The 17,867-nt window shown below is 36.0% G+C and overlaps 2 protein-coding genes across 2 annotated transcripts; both read right to left on the reverse strand.

Moving 5' to 3' along the window:
* Positions 1 to 3,471: 3,471 nt before the first annotated feature.
* Positions 3,472 to 7,871, reverse strand: LOC131019157 (LRR receptor-like serine/threonine-protein kinase EFR). Its single transcript, XM_057947843.1, has 3 exons — positions 6,959 to 7,871; positions 6,664 to 6,882; positions 3,472 to 6,577 (listed from the first exon to the last, which is right to left on the reverse strand). The coding sequence occupies exons 1-3, from the start codon at positions 7,869 to 7,871 to the stop codon at positions 4,542 to 4,544; spliced, it is 3,168 nt and encodes a 1,055-aa protein (XP_057803826.1). The 3' UTR covers positions 3,472 to 4,541.
* Positions 7,872 to 10,717: 2,846 nt separating this feature from the next.
* On the reverse strand, positions 10,718 to 14,917 carry LOC131019158 (probable LRR receptor-like serine/threonine-protein kinase At3g47570). The gene is made up of 3 exons (XM_057947844.1): positions 14,061 to 14,917; positions 13,718 to 13,959; positions 10,718 to 13,643 (listed from the first exon to the last, which is right to left on the reverse strand). The coding sequence occupies exons 1-3, from the start codon at positions 14,915 to 14,917 to the stop codon at positions 11,605 to 11,607; spliced, it is 3,138 nt and encodes a 1,045-aa protein (XP_057803827.1). The 3' UTR covers positions 10,718 to 11,604.
* Positions 14,918 to 17,867: the final 2,950 nt, after the last annotated feature.

Raw genomic sequence — 17,867 nt, forward strand, 5'->3', positions numbered from 1 at the left:
TGTTTTGCTCCTTAGGTCATGAATTAGTGGACGGAGGGAGTATTATAATGCTTTGCTTGTATATATTTTAATTTTATTTTCTTTTAATTGTTGTTAATTTGTTATATTTTGATTTCTTAAATTTAATTTATGTTTTTGTATTGTAGGATTTACTAATTTTATTATAAATATTTATAAAATAATTAATTTATATTAAATTATAAAGAATAAATATGAGAATTAAATAAATATTTAGTCCCTTTGGGATGGCCTAGTGGATGGGGTGGTTGCCTGTTGTCCAAGAGGTCACAGGTTCGAGTACTCTTAGCCACAAAATAATGGTGATATGACTACGATGATGTCAGCAAAAACGTTGAGATTGGGAGATGCTCTAAGGTGAAGAAAAATAATTTTAATAGTTGTATATATATGTGTAATAATACATGTAATGGGCTAAAAAGAATTTAGCCAAAATACTTTTAAAAGTAACAATCAATTAGGTTCAACCCAACTTAAAATATAAATGGACTTGAAAATCCGTCATTTAAAAGTCACGTAATATTCATATGAAAACTTTCAATCACACTCGTATAAATATTATTAAAATTATGCAAAGTTTATAAGGTTTAGGGTTTAGAAAATATAATACTTTATATTGAATGAAGGTAAATACTTATATTTACATAAGTATGTATTTGTGCTAACAAATGTATATTTTATACTCATTAATTAAAAGTAACTATTATTATTAACAAATGTAATGTGGCTCAAATAAATTAGGTTTAGGATGAAAAAAAGATGCGAGTCAGGGTTTCGGGTCGGGTGCGGGTTGGGGCGCGGGTCAAACCCGCCGCACCCCATGCAGTTGACCGTACCCAAGACCAACCCTTTAATTATACATGTACGGTTACATTTATATGTGGTGCATACTTGCTCATATGATTTTTTGTGGGTTTCAACTGAGATAATTAAATTGAATTGAAACGCTTTTAATCATCTAGTTTCGCCAAATTATTATTAGTACGTACAACATTCAACATTTCACAAAACATTAATACTTCAAATATTTCAATTTGATCTATAGTTGAATACCATGATCCGAATCCTATTTTTTCTCGTTATTAGTGGAGTAATAGTGAATAAATCTCAAGCGCATCGTGGATCGAGTTGATGAATTCAACACTTGCTTCAGCAAACAATAAAATATACAATTAATTTTTTTTTGACAATAACGAAATAGGTTTTGTGTCAAGTGATTCTTAAGGCCTTATGCAATATCCAAAGTGCTTTGGATTCAGTGTCAAGTGATTGTTTATATCGTTGTCGTACCGAATCCTTCTGTATACCGAAGGCGGCATACCGAAAATTTCGGTATGAACTTTTCTCATGCCGATGTCGTATCGATAGTGCGGTTTACCGCATCGAAAGTCTATATACTGTACTTTACGGTATACAGAATTATTTGTATACCGTTTCATGCTTAAATTTACCAAAATATTATGATATACCGTGTATTTGTGCATACCGAAATTTCATTAGACAAATATAAATAACCTTCTAACAAGTCTAGAATTATATATGTGTGCAAATATATGTAATTTATTTCAATCAGTACAGTATACCGATTATTTTGATATATATCGGTATTGCGGTATATACCGAAATAACAATATATACTGATTTTTTAGTGTATACCTCGGTATCGGTATACTGCGGTATGAGGAAAATTGATACCGTTGTCGTACCAAATAATTTTGGTACGGTACAATACCGTACCATAATTTACGGTATGCCAAAAATTCGGTATTTTCGATATTCTTTCGATACGGCAAGTGCGGTACACCAATTTTTCGGTATTTTAGTCCACCCCTAGTGTTGATTAATGATAATTTAATTATGCATCTTATTTATTTGTTGTCTTAATGCGACAAATGGAATATACTAATATGGCTTGGACTTGAGCTGTTTTTTGGGTTGGATTTTGAACATGTTGTATACGGGCTGGGTTTTATTTGTTGATAATTTGGGTTGCCAGTTTAACTTTTCATTACATATTGTGTTTTGAATGGATAATTATAAATCATTTTATCTATTTCTAATTTATGCTTCTGTTAAATGTCATTGACAAGATATAACATAATACACTATTTAGATAATACTAGTATAAAAGTCTGTGGAAATTCACAACGAATACACCCCCTTAATAAATAATATCTTAATATATTCTATTACAAATATCCATAATTATTGTATACTCCCTCCATCCATGAAAGAACTTCCTAGGAGGGAGTGACAAGGGTTTAAAGAAAAAATGTCGTTGAATATATTGAGAGTGGATAGAAGGTAGTTGAGTGTATTGAAAGTGGTGAAAAGATATTATAACTAATATTGGAAGTTGTGAAAAGTGAAAAGTAAGAGTAATTATAAGTGATGGGGTATAGTCCAAAAATAAGTAGAAAGTTTTTTTGTGGATGTCCCAAAAAGGAAAGATAGGAAGTTTTTTCATGAACGGAGGAAGTATATTTTTTAAATATTTTTTTTTTGATCAGGCAAAGATAGGAAGTTTTATTGAGAGTAGGTACCAGAAGTACCCAAAGAGAGAAGAAGGCAGATTACAAAGGCAAAAGAGAAACTAAAAGGACAATCAGAAAACAAACCAAAACAAGACCGAACACTAATCGGACAGCTTGACCATTGCAAACCAAACATAGAAATAATTAGATATATATTAAATATCTTACAACTAAATGAAACTAAATGATTGATTGTCAATCGATCTTTAAGTAAGTATTTGAAATTTTAGGCTTGCATGGTTGATCTAATTTTATTTGAAAAGATAAGTATAACATGGAAGACATCATTTGTAGTTATAACTTTTATTTTAGTTATATATCAAATATCTTACAACTAAGCCAATATATATGAAAAATTCATTGGCCATTGATTTCCCACCCTAAAAAATAAATGGTTGGGCAATGGGCTGCAAAGAGTTGGGTTTTGCTTGGCCCCAATAAAATAAAATTCTGTACTAGAAGTTTTCATACAGAAGATGGAAATTCTACACAAACTCTGGCTCATTCAATTAATGAGCCAATTAATGTCATCATTTTTTTTATTTGATAAATTAACTATTAAATTTAAAAATTGTATTAATTATGAATTAACTACTCTACCCTCTAAACCAACACACATAACATTTTAAATATGACGAAGTATCATTGTGACTACGTAATGTTTATATATGCCCACAAAAATATTTTTATCCAAACATGTATATTTTAGTAATTTCGATGGGGAAAAGAGGCTGTTTGATTGAATATATGACTGCAAAACAAATTGTTGAATTGAATGTGTGCTCGATGGGGTAAAGTTGGGCGGAGATACCGAGTTGCCCTCTACATGTACGACGGAATGCGTCAATGGGATGTCGAATTGAATGTGTGCTCGATGAGAATCACAATCAATTGTTGCTACCTTCTATGCTGTGTGAAGATCGGGTTTGCGCTTCTGGGCAGCTTGATCAAGTTCGGCTGCGAACGGAATATCAAAATTTTTAGAACTCTTTTGAGAGGGTTTGTTTTAGTTGGTGAGAATGGTGAGGCAGAGGCATTGTTCAGAAAGATTTTGCCTTTTAAGCTGTGACAAAGAAGATTATATGTAAACTCAAGAACATAAAATATGGAGGAAAGAGGGATAGAAAAACCTTGAGCATCAGTTGTTGAAATAGAAATTATATAAAAGGAGAAAAACGAAAAAGAAAACCTAGCAAACCCTTGAAAGCACAAAGACGCTAACTAAGGGCCGAGCTTCATTAAAACCTTCATTGCGAAACCCAATGGGAAAAACACCAGTAAAGAAAAAAGAGTATACTACAACTAGAAAAAAAAAAAAGCAGAAACAAGAAGAACAAATTAACAATAATAGCAAAAACCAATAAAAGGAGCAAGCCAAATTTTCCATTCTTTATGTCATCCACCTCACCACTATCCAGTGCCTCACCCCAATTAGCATCTACTGCCTCTTCAAAATCTTCAACACTACATGCCTCATCAAAGCCACCAAATGAAGAAGACATCATTAGCTAATTAACTTTAAGATAGAAATTTGAGATATGAATATCCTTTTAGAAATAACATAGAACTTTGAAATAGCTTACTTGAATCTCATTGGGAAAATCGATGTTTGATTTTCTGCAACTCTGCATGTGCTTGTTTCATGTTGATTCTATCCCCGGGAGAGTCCGCAGAGCATTTCAGAGCCAATTCAAGTATGGATGATACACACAGCATATTCTTGTCAATCATTTCTTCCTCCAAATTCATGACTAAGTTGGCATCTATCACTTCATCCGGGATCTCCGAAAGTGAGAGTTCTACCCATCTCTTTAAGCTCATATCTCCGCAAAACATATCATCACTAGGCTTTTTTCTTGTAAAAGTTTCAATCAACATCACCCCGTAGCTATACACATCACACCTTGTTGAAACTAGCCCTTCCAAACCATACTCTGGAACAACAAAAATGATCATGATGTATGCAGTAAGGAAGACACAATTAAATGATTAAAAGTGAAGTGCAATACATATATTTAGAGAAACTTCACCTGGAGCGATGTAACCCAATGTCGCTAGCGTATTGGTTAACACAGAGCTATCTCCATCGCATAACAACTTTGCTATCCCAAAGTCGCTTACATGGGCAACCATGTCTTCATCTAACAGCACATTACTAGGCTTCAAGTCACTGTGGACAATGGGCATTGAATAACCGTGGTGAAGATACTCCAAAGCAGATGCAACATCAATCATTATATTCAATCTCTCCATCATATTCAAGAAATAGTTGTGGGAATATAACCATTTTTCAAGGTTTCCCTTTGGCATATATTCAAGTACTAATGCCTTGAACTCTTCATTGGAGCAACTGCTTATGACGCTTGTTAGATTCCTGTGTCGAATGCTACGGAGTATCTCACATTCGACATCAAATATTCTTGAAATACCTTCTAACTGCATATTAAACACCTTGACAGCGATATCCTTCCCATTGTTAAGAATTCCCTTATAAACAGAGCAAAAACTCCCGGTGCCAAGTAAATTGCTTTCATTGAATCTTTCCGTTGCTTGCAGCAGTTCATAATAAGAGATTCTTTCCGGCACAATGGATTTCAGCTCATCAACTTCTCTGCTAGTCGTCTTATCTTTCCTTTTGTTTTTGACAATTATAAAGGCCAAAGAAACAACTGAGATGAAAGCCACAACCCCAAAAACAATAAATGAAGCTCGTTCCACCTTCTTTCTCTTTGATCTGTGATTAGAAATTGAAGAGCAATTTTGGACATGGAACTTGGGTATTCCACACAATGCCTCATTACCCTTAAAAGAATCCATAGTGAAGTCTCTAAAAGAACCTCCATTAGGAATTTCTCCACTCAAACTATTGAAAGAGACATTAAAGTAGTCGAGGTGTTGGAGTGCTTCTAAAGACTTTGGAATTGAACCAGAGAGGTTGTTGTACGACAAGTCGAGATTTGCCAAACTGATCATGCTTCCCATAGACACAGGAATAGAACCTTCTAGTCTATTATTTGCCAAAGACAGATTAACCAAATTATGCAACTTCCCAATAGTGCTAGGAATAGACTTTGACAACTGATTCATCGATAGGTTTATATGTATTGCTGCTCCTAAGTTACTTATCTCTTGTGGTAAGAACCCATTTAATGAATTCGAGGACAAGTCTAGAGAGTTCAAATCTTTTAGGCCCCATAAGCTTGAAGGTATGCTTGAATTCAACATGTTGGAGTGTAGATGAAGAATTCTTACAGAAGAGACATTTTCCAGACATTTAGGAATTGGGCCTGAAAATTGATTATGGCTCATATCTAAAGTGTCGAGGCGAAATAGATCACATATAGCATGTGGTATTGAACCTCCCAACATGTTATTAGACAGATATAATCCTTGAAGTTCATGCAAATGGCTTATAGTTAGTGGCATGTTACCAGATAACTCATTTGCTGACAACTCCAATGTCATCAAATTGCTTAAATTGCATGTTTCAACAGGAATGCTGCCACTGAATTTGCAGTTGTAGGCAGCGAATGTTCGAAGTGAGGAAGATAAGTTCCCGACAGAAGCTGGAATGACACCATTTAGAGGATTATCACCAAATGACAAATGAGTTAGAGACTTGCAATTTGTCAATGAAGTAATGAAGGAAGAAGATGGTGCCTGAGTAAGATTGTTGTTGGACAATTGAAGACTTTGAAGAAGTCTTAGGTTGCCGAGATGAGTAGGTATATAACCACTGAATTTGTTTCTAGAAAGTGTGAGAATTGTGAGTTGAGAACAGTTAGAGATGGAGTTGGGTATTGCTCCGGTGATAGAATTTCCGCCAAGATAAAGTTCTTCGAGAAAGGGAGAGGCATGGCATAAATGGGTTGGAAGAACGCCTGACAGAGCATTGCCGACAAGTGAAAGACTCCGAAGAGTTGAAATGTTAAAGAGCTCATGTGGAATCGAACCACTCAAGCTGTTCAAGTGTAGTGATAATTTCTCCAAATGGTAAAGTTGGCCAAATTCAGTGGGAATAAGCCCTGCAAAACATGAGATTTCCAATCTGTAGCTAAAAACATATATGGTAGCTAAACAGACAATTTACATGAAAATTACTCTGTTGTACCTGTAAAATGGTTTTCCTGGAGTTCTAACTCTGTTAGCATGGTAATATTCCCGACATCCCTTGAAAGGTTCCCCGTGAATTTGTTGCGCCATAGATATATGTTTTGCAGAGAAGACATATTCATGAAAATATTGAAATCAATTGAGCCCGCAATCTCATTCCATTCAGCACCAAAAGTAACCAGACTCTGAAGATGGCCAATCTCATGTGGTAGTATTCCTGGCAAAAAAAAGTGTCATGAAACTAATAAAATCTTATTTACACAAATTTATGTGATAAGAATCTTGAACCATACCATTCAAATTGTTAGCACCAAGATATAGAATCTGAAGAGATGTTAAGTAGCCGATTTCTGAAGGTATCTCCCCACTAAAAGAGTTTCCAGAGAGGCTCAACACCTCAAGCCGTGAACATTGGGATAGATTTGAGGAAATCGCGCCACTCAGCTGATTGGAAGAAACATAAATCCCAGCAAGAAGTGGAAGATTACTGCACATGTCTGTTGGAAGACTTCCACTCAATTCATTGCCTGTCAAAGATATAGTCACCAAGGTCGACATGTTGAATATGGCTGATGGTATAGCGCCGTATAGACGATTGAATTGAACAGATAGAACTTGTAGACTTTGAAGTCTCCCAAACTCTTTTGGAATTTCTCCACTTAGAGAATTGTAAGTTAAGTCAAGAAACTGTAGGTTTGTGAGGTTTGAGAGGGATTTTGGGATGGAACCTATGAAGCTGTTGTTGCGTAAATTCAAGTACTCTAATTTTGGTAACTGACCCAACATCGGAGGGATGTCTCCGGTGAAGCTGTTGAGTCGGAAAGATATGAACTTCAAACGGCGAAGGAGAGACAGTTGGTGTGGCAAATGTCCATAGAAAAGGTTGTTGGTGAGGTCGAGGGAGACGAGGAAGGAGAGGCGTCCGAGCTGTGGTGGAATGGTGGCGGAGAGAGCCATGTTGGAGAGATTCAAGGCAGCTACTCTGTGGTGGCGGAAGCTGCAAGTGACGCCAATCCAGCTGCAGACGGAGGTGGAGTTGGTCCAATTAGTTGCAAATAAAAGAGATGTATGTTTGAGTGAAAGAAGGGCAGTTTGATCAGTTGCAAGGCTCAAATGTTGTTCGGCATTGGCTTCTGAAGAAAGCATATGGAAGGTTATGGTAATTAGGAATGCATACTGCAAAATGCAAGAAAGCTTTTTCTCCATGGCTGCAAATTGTGATTGTATTATGATAATGAAGTCGCTAATAACTGCAAGCTATATACACAAATATTACAAGAGTAGAGAGTCTTGATGGTGGGTGTTGCTTTTCATGTGTTTTTTGTTTTTTGTACGTTTTTTCCGTTTGAGAAAAGTCGTCCTTAGATGTCGGCACCAATCACTTATAGAGACTGATAATTAGTCGGTGGGTATTGTGTGAAATTAGTTCATACGTCAAGGCCAGTATATTCAATCCCAGTACCAAAAAATTATAAAATGCACCATTAATAAATAAATTATTACAGTTGCGATTGGCTGCAAATCATGTGATTTGTGTGATTTGCACAAATTATCAAAGTATTTTATACTTTACAAATTATCATGACTAATTCAATGCGACTAACTAATTATCAATGCAATAAAAATCAAAAATGAAAATGGGAATGGTACTACTATTAGGTTGACAATTACTGGTCGAAGAGATAAAAATAGAATATTAAAAGAGGATTCAAATTATTGAAAAAATAAGTTACCAAATTTACAATCCAAATTAACTAGTCATTGGTTCAATTAGTAAAATAAATGGACAAACCCAACAAATAAAGACGTTAAAATAAATCGGCCCAATCTTTATTAAAATGCTGCCCACTTATTAAACGAGAGCCCAAACAAAAATAAATAGATAGTGGCCAAACATAAAAGTCAAAATTTGAAAATTCTTAAAAGAGAAAAAAAAAAAAAAAAATTAAACATCTCTCGCTCTCTCTCTCGCTCTTGCATCGGTCCCTCCTCCCTCACACCCTTCTCTCTCCTCCTTCTCACCCTCTGCTACGCAGCTACCCGCCGCCGGCGAAGTCTCCACCGCCTCATGCTCCGGCGAAGGGCGCTGCCCTCACCCTCTCTCTCCTTCCTTCCCCCAAATCTCCCTCTCTCGCCTTCCCTATGGGCATCTATTCTTTTACTTTTCTTTTCTTTCTTTTTATTCCATTTTTTTCTTCTTTCTTTCGTTTGTTTCTATTTCCTATGTTTCATTAAATTTAATTTTCATTCTTTATTCTATTTTTTCTTATTTATTGTATGCTTCTATTGTTTTTTTCTTTTTTCATTCTTTATTATTATAATGCTTTGCTTGTATATATTTTTATTTTATTTTCTTTTAATTGTTGTTAATTTGTTATATTTTGATTTCTTAAATTTATTTTATGTTTTTGTATTGTAGGATTTACTAATTTTATTATAAATATGTATTAAATAATTAATTTATATTAAATTTTAAAGAATACATATGAGAATTAAATAAAAATTAATAAATATTGAATTGGTTGAAAGTGGGTGGAAAGTGATGTCAGCAAAAACCTGAATTTGAGGAGACATTGTTGTAGGTGAAAGTAAGAGTAGGAGAATATGGTGATATGACTACGATGATGTCAGCAAAAACCTTGAGATGGGGAGATACCATTGGAGATGCTCTAAGGTGAAGAAAAATAATTTTAATAGTTGTATAAATATGCGTAATAATACATGTAATGGGCTAAAAAGAATTTAGCCAAAATACTTTTAAAAGTAACAATCAATTAGCCACATCACTGGTGGACACGTTATGCTTGTCCACGGTGGGCATGTGATCGTTTCTGTATATACATATATATAAATCCAATCTTACTTTTGTCCATCCAAAATGGTCCACCTTCCATAAATAATTAATATTGCTTAGGTAAAATATTTAATAAATATATTTAAATCTTCCATTTTCAGAATCCATCTTATTTAGGATAGATTCATGATTCCAACCCGCACTAGTAATTATTCTTTTCAGTAACCAATAATTAATCGTATGATAAACGTAATGATCAAGTTGTCCAGGAAAAAGATAGATTAAATATATTATTATTAATTATTTTGCCTAATTGAAATCCTAATATAATGTTGCAATATTAAAAAAAAATGAAATGATATCTTAATATATTTTATTACAAATTAATATCCATAAATATATAATTATTATATTTTTTAAATATTAAATAGCTATATTTTAATAGTTTATAATATATTGTTGTTTATGATATTAGTGTGTAGTATTATTATAAGGGATTCCTAATTTAACTCAAACATGGAAATAATTAGATATACATTAAATATCTTACAACTAATTCAAACTAAATGATTGATTGTCAATCGATCTTTAAGTAAGTATTTGAATTTTTTGTTGACGGAAGACATCATATGTACTAGCAGTTTTCATACAGAAATGGAAATTCTAAACAAACTGTGACTCATTCAATTAGGCAATTAATGTCATCATTTTTTTCATTTGATAAATTAACTATTAAATTAAAAAATTGTATTAATTATGGATTCAAAACTGAAAACTTTTAGCTTCAAGAATTAACTACTCTGCCTCTAAACCAACACACATGAAATTTAAAATATGACAAAAATATCGTTGTGACTAAGTAATGTTTATAGTTCATATGCCCACCAAAATATTTTTATCCAAACATTTATATTTGAGTAGTATATGAATTGAATATATGACTGCATGACAAATTGTTGAGTTACACGGTAAAGTTGGGGGGGAATACCAAGTTGCCCTCTACATGTTCGACAGAATGCGCCAATGAGACGTCGAATTGAATGTGTGCTCGATGAGTATCACAATCAATTGCTGCTACCTTCTATGCCGTGTGAAGATCGGGTTTGCGCTTCTGCACAGCTTGATCAAGTTCGGCTGCGAACGGAATATCAAAATTTTCATAACTCTTTTGAGAAGGGTTGTTTTAGTTCGGCTGCGAACGGAATATCAAAATGTTCATAAAGGTTTTGCCTTTTAAGCTGTGACAATGAAGATTATATGTGAACTCAAGAACATAAAATATGGAGGAAAGAAGAATAGAAAAACCTTGAGCATCAGTTGTTGAAATAGAAATTGTATAAAAGGAGAAAAACGAAAAAGATAGCAAACCCTTGAAAGCACAAAGATGCTAGCCAAGGGCCAAGCCTCATTAAAACCTTTATGGCGAAAACCCAATGGGAAAAACACCGGTAAAGGAAAAAGAGTACTCATCGATTACAACAAGAAAAAAAAAGTAGAAACAAGAAGAACGAATTAACAATGATAGCAAAAACCAACAAAAGGACCAAGCCAAATTTTCCATTCTTTATCAAAACCTTTATGTCATCCACCTCACCACCCAATTAGCATCAACTGCCTGTTCAAAATCTTCAACACTACATGCCTCATCAAAGCCACCAAATGAAGAAGAAATCATTATCTAACTTTGCGATAGAAATTTGGAATATGAATATCCTTTTAGAAATAACATAGATCTTTGAAATAGCTTACTTGAACCTCATTGGGAAAATCGATGTCTGATTTTTTGCAACTCTGCATGTGCTTGTTTCATGTTGATTCTATCCCCGGGAGAGTCCGCAGAGCATTTCAGAGCCAATTCGAGTATGGATGATACACACTGCCTATTCTTGTCAATCATTTCTTCCTCCAAATTCATGACTAAGTTGGCATCTATCACTTCATCTGGGATCTCCGAAAGTGAGAGTTCTACGCATCTCTTTAAGCTCATATCTCCGCAAAATATATCATCAGTAGGCCTTTTTCTCGTAAAAGTTTCAATCAACATCACCCCGTAGCTATACACATCGCACCTTGTTGAAACTAGCCCTTCCAAGCCATACTCTGGAACAACAAAATCATGATGCATGTGAGGAAGACACAATTAATTTATTGAAAGTGAAGTGCAATCAATATATTTAGAGAAACTTGACCTGGAGCGATGTAACCCAATGTTGCTAGCGTGTTGGTTAACACAGAGCTATCTCCATTGCATAACAACTTTGCTATCCCAAAGTCGCTTATATGGGCAACCATGTCTTCATCTAACAACACATTACTAGGCTTCAAGTCGCTGTGGACAATGGGCATTGAATAACCATGGTGAAGATACTCCAAAGCAGATGCAACATCAATCATTATATTCAATCTTTCCATCATACTCAAGCAATAGTTGTGGGAATATAACCATTTTTCAAGGTTTCCATTTGGCATATATTCAAGTACTAATGCCTTGAACTCTTCATTAGAGCAACTGCTTATGACACTTGTCAGATTCCTGTGTCGAATGCTACGTAGTATCCCACATTCGACATCGAATATTCTTGAAATACCTTCTAGCTGCATATTAAACACCTTGACAACAATATTCTTCCTATTGTTAAGAATTCCTTTATAAACAGAGCAAGAACTCCCAGTGCCAAGTAAATTGCTTTCATCGAATCTTTCCGTTGCTTGCAGCAGTTCATAATAAGAGATTCTTTCCGGCACAATGAATATCAACTCATCAACTTCTCTGCTAGTCGTCTTATCTTTCCTTTTGTTTTTGACAATTATAAAGGCCAAAGAAACAACTGAGATGAAAGCCACAACCCCGAAAATAATAAATGAAGCTCGTTCCACCTTCTTCCTCTTTGATCTGTGATTAGAAGTTGAAGAGCAAATTTGGACATGGAACTTGGGGATTCCACACAATGCCTCATTACCCTTAAAAGAATCCATAGTGAAGTTTGTAAAAGAACCTCCATTAGGAATTTCTCCACTTAAACTATTGAAAGAGACATTAAAGTAGTCGAGTTGTTGAAGTGCTTCTAAAGACTTTGGAATTGAACCAGAGAGGTTGTTGTACGACAAGTCGAGATTTGCCAAATTGATCATTTTTCCCATAGACACGGGAATAGAACCTTCTAGTCTATTATTTGCCAAAAACAGATTAACCAAATTCTGCAACTTCCCAATAGTGCTGGGAATAGACTTTGACAACTGATTCATCGATAGGTTTATATGTATTGCTGCTCCTAAGTTACTTATCTCTTGTGGTAAGAACCCATTTAATGAATTTGAGGACAAGTCTAGATAGTTCAAATCTTTTAGGCCCCATAAGCTTGAAGGTATGCTTGAATTCAACATGTTGGACTCTAGATAAAGATTTCTTAAGGAAGAAACATTTCCCAGACATTTAGGAATTGGGCCTGAAAATTGATTCTGGCTGATATCTAAAGTATTGAGGCTGGATAGATCACATATATCATGTGGTATTGAGCCTCCCAACCTGTTATATTCAAGATATAATCCTTGAAGTTCATGCAAATGGCTTATAGTTAGTGGAATATCACCAGATAACTCATTTGCTGACAACACCAATGTCATCAAATTGCTTAAATTGCCTATTTCAACGGGAATGCTGCCACTGAATTTGCAATTGTCGGCATAGAATGTTTCGAGTGAGGAAGATAAGTTCCCGACAGAAGCTGGAATGATACCATTTAGAGGATTATCATCAATTGACAAAAGAGTTAGAGACGTGCAATTTGTCAATGAAGTAATGAAGGAAGATGATGGTGCCTGGGTAAGATTGTTTCTGAATAGTTCAAGTCTTTGAAGAAGTCTTAGGTTGCCGAGATGAGTAGGTATATAACCACTCAATTTGTTTTCAGCAAGTGAGAGAATTGTGAGTTGAGAACAGTTAGAGATGGAGTTGGGTATTGCTCCACTGAGGGAATTATTGCTAAGAAGAAGGTGTTCAAGAAAGGGAGAGGCATGGCATAAATGGGTTGGAAGAACCCCTGACAGAGCATTGACGGCAAGTGAAAGAATCCGAAGAGTTGAAATGTTAAAGAGCTCATGTGGAATCGAACCACTCAAGCTGTTCAATGATAATGATAATGTCTCCAAATGGTAAAGTTGGCCAAATTCAGTGGGAATAAGCCCTGCAAAACATGAGATTTCAAAAACACATATTGTAGCTAAACAGACAATTTATATGAAAATTACTCTGTTGTACCTGTAAAATGGTTTTCCGTGAGATCCAAAGTTGTTAGCATGGTAATATTCCCGACATCCCTTGAAAGGTTCCCCGTGAATTTGTTGCGGTTTAGATATATGTTTTGCAGAGAAGACATATTCATGAAAATATTGAAATCAATTGAGCCCGCAATCTCATTCCATTCAGCACCAAACTTAACCAGACTCTGAAGATGGCCAATCTCATGTGGTAGTATTCCTGGCAAAAAAAGTGTCATGAAACTAATAAAATCTCATTTACACAAATTTATGTGATAAGAACTTGAACCATACCATTCAATTTGTTACCACCAATATATAGAATCTGAAGAGATGTTAAGTACCCAATTTCTGAAGGTATCTCCCCACTAAAAGAGTTGTAAGAGAGGGCTAACACCTCAAGCCGTGAACATTGGGATACATTTGTGGAAATCGCGCCACTCAGCTGATTCTCAGAAAGACCAATCACAGTTAGAAATGGAAGATTATGGCACATGTCTGTTGTAAGACTTCCACTCAATTCATTGTGTGTGAAGGCCATAGCTACAAGGGTCGATATGTTGAATATGGCTGATGGTATAGCACCCGACAAATGATTGAATTGAACAGACAGAGTTTGTAGACTTTGAAGTCTCCCAAACTCTTTTGGAATTTCTCCACTTAGAGAATTGTAAGTTAAGTCAAGAAATTGTAGGTTTGTGAGGTTTGAGAGAGATTTTGGGATGGAACCTATGAAGCTGTTGTTGCGTAAATTCAAGTACTCTAATTTTGGTAACTGACCCAACATCGGAGGGATGTCTCCGGTGAAGTTGTTGAGTCGGAGAGATATGAACTTCAAACGGCGAAGGAGAGACAGTTGCTGTGGCAAATCTCCATGGAAAAGATTGTTTCTGAGGTCGAGGGAGACGAGGAAGGAGAGGCGTCCGAGCTGTGGTGGAATGGTGGTGGAGAGAGCCATGTTGGAGAGATTCAAGGCAGCTACTCTGTGGTGGCGGAAGCTGCAAGTGACGCCAATCCAGGTGCAGACGGAGGTGGAGTTGGTCCAATTAGTTGCAAGTAAAAGAGATGTATGTTTGAGTGAAAGAAGGGCAGTTTGATCAGTTGCAAGGCTCAGAGGTTGTTTGGATTCAGAAGAAAGCATTGGGAAGGTTATGGTAATTAGGAATGCATACTGCAAAATGCAATAAAGCTTTATCTCCATGGCTGCAAATTGTGATTGTATTATGATAATGAAGTCGCTTCCAATAATCATCATATATACACAAATATTACGTACAAGACTTGAGAGTGTTGATGGGTGTGGGTTTTGAGTCAAGTCGTCGGTAGATGTTATTTCCGAGACAAAAACGAAGACTTGAGGTTGTGGAATACAAATGTCACTTAAAGAGACTGAGACGAAGGCGAAGACGAAGACTTGAGGCAAAGATGGATTCCCATTCTAGCTCTTAATTATTCGCATCATCTACTAAAAGGGTGATTCTATTTATACTTCTCATTTTACTCTTTATAATCACTATTTAAAATAATAATTAAAAATTTATTTTATATTTAAATATTAAAGCTATAAAGACTAAAATGGGGCGATGAATAGACCCCTACACAAATTGTCTAATATGCAACTATTATTTTTTTAATTCTATCGTAGATTTTTTTAATTCTAGGAGCTATTATTTTATTATTATTATTTCTCGGATTAATGTTTCTTTTCTTTCTCTTGAGTTGGCTCTTCAATTTCTCCAACATTGATACTTTTCATTAGTTGTGTCTTTTGGATTGCATTTGCTACAATATTGAGATTTCCCCGTTGATCGAATTTTATAGACTTGAGCATCGTCATAAAGCACGTTTCTGTGTACGCCTGTGTGCTTAATCCTCTATAATTGTTATAATTACGTATATAATATCAAATTTTGTAATATGAATTATTTAAATTATAGTAAGTGTTTAAGTAAGAAATCTTAATTTACATCTTTGATTGAAGAAAGGTATTCATCCACAAAGCAGCCTGCATAGGCTGTAATTTCTAGAAACAAGAAAACTTAATCATCTACCCTTCTACATATACACAGATAAATCCTAGAATGCTAGTTCTCGTGAACAAGTAGTCTTTCTTTTTCATTCTACACGATAGGGGCCCACGTAGGAATTCAAATAATATTAATAATTCAAGTAAATTAGTCAAAGTCCTTTTCACTCATTTTACACTATTGGGGCCCAATGAATTTAATTAGGCAGTTTTTTATCAGATGAGATCTTCTATTTCACTATATTTCACTATTTTGTGTGTATCATTTTTAATTTTTCTATTTTATAATTGTTTTTTATAAAAATAAAAAATATTATTATATTATGAACTCTAATTAATATTTATAACTAAAAATTAAAATTTTAAAAATTTATATCCTTTAACTTTGAATTAATGAACCCAAATAATCACTTAGTAATTCAAATAAATATAAAAAAATAATTATAAACCCTAATTGGATGAGTGAACCCTTGTTAATTTTCTTTTTATAATATTAAAGCATAATAAATTAAAACTGAAGAACATATAATTAAAAATTATAATAAATTAAGAGGGGTATGCGATGGTATACACACAAAATAGTGAGAGAGATGATCCCATGTGCTTTTCTATTTTTATGGGAATGATGTCTATGGAAATGACTTGTTGTCTGCCCATTGTAGTTTATTTTTATAAGGGAATGAAACTGTGACGTTTATTTTTTTGACTTGGGAGAGTTGGGGAGGGGGAACAGTGTGGTTTGAACCTGGAACCTCACTGTTCACATACAGGAGGTCGCACCGCTTGGTCTCACCTTGGGGACAACTGCGACGTTTATTTATTCAGTACAAATTTGAACCCTTATAAAAGAAATAATTTGTGAATGTCAGAATTGTGGAGAGTTGGCCCAATGATCTTTATTTCCTTGGCCCAAATCACTTCCCAGCCCATTTCCAAAAACCTAGCCCACTATCCCATCTGCGCCGCTCCATCTTTCCGCCGCCTGTCTCCTCGATTCTCACCTCCGACTTCAATGTTCCTTCCTCCTTCCCAATGACCTTCACTCCTTTTTTATCCCTGCTGCAAGTCTTTCAATGGTAAGGAAGTTTTCACACCGTCTGAAATAGAAGGCTCTGCTATTCCTTCTTGAAGTGTCGCCGGATTCCTGTTCGTGGTTTCCTGAGTGGTGACTGTGGTGTGAACTTCGCTTCGATTGAGAGCTTGTATCACCGGATTCCTGTCCATCGGTTTCCTGGTTTGGTGATACGTTGTGAGTGTGCGAGCCATCGGAATCCTGTCCATCGGATTCCTGCTGTTGGTGGCTGTACTTCTGGGATCTGGGTGTTTACCTGTTCTACTTCCACCGTGCCGTGATCATTGAGCTGCTGGAAGAGCCGAGCCTACTGTGGGAAAATCTGAGCCAAAGTGTCCCGAGGACACATTTTCCCACTTCGATCTACTCTGAACTTTTCTGTTGTATTTTTTCTTTTGGTTTTCACTTTGGGATCCTGTTTACTTGCTGTGTTTCTGGTGCTCTGTAGGTGCAGAGAAGTGGTGACAGACCAGAGGAGTCACATTCCAGAGCAGAGGGATCAGTGCTTCAGACCAGAGAAGTGAAGAAGGAGCAGAGAAGTTGAAGATTCTCTGCCGAGCCAGAGGAGTCGTGTACCAGAGGAGAATCAGGCCAGCGGGATCAAGGTCAGAGGAGTCGGGCTCCCCGCTGCCAGAGGACTCCCGCTGCCAGAGGACTCCCGCGGCCAGAGGAGTCGAGCTCCCCGCTGCCAGAGGAGTCGAACTTCAGAGGAGTCGCTTTCCTCGCTGTCAGAGGAGTCCAACATCAGAGGGTTCAACTCCAGAGGAATCGAGTCGCCTCGAGCAAAGGAAGATAAAGTGCTTGAGCACGAGTGGGGGAGACAGGAGATTCGGGAACCAAGTGGTGTAACCCTGGCTAGGCGTAGATACCCAACAGTGGTATCAGAGCCACGGTGACCTAGCCAGGGCACCCTCCGAACACATCTTTCCCACCCCGCCGCCCGTTGGCTGCGCCGATTCGCTCCCGACGAGCAAGGATTGAGGTAAGTCTGGACTTTCCCCTACCTGGGAATCCAGCTCTGGTAAATTGGCTTAACCCTGAAATTCCTAGTGC

The sequence above is a fragment of the Salvia miltiorrhiza genome, chromosome 3 (assembly GCF_028751815.1).
Source record: "Salvia miltiorrhiza cultivar Shanhuang (shh) chromosome 3, IMPLAD_Smil_shh, whole genome shotgun sequence".
NCBI lineage: Eukaryota > Viridiplantae > Streptophyta > Magnoliopsida > Lamiales > Lamiaceae > Salvia > Salvia miltiorrhiza.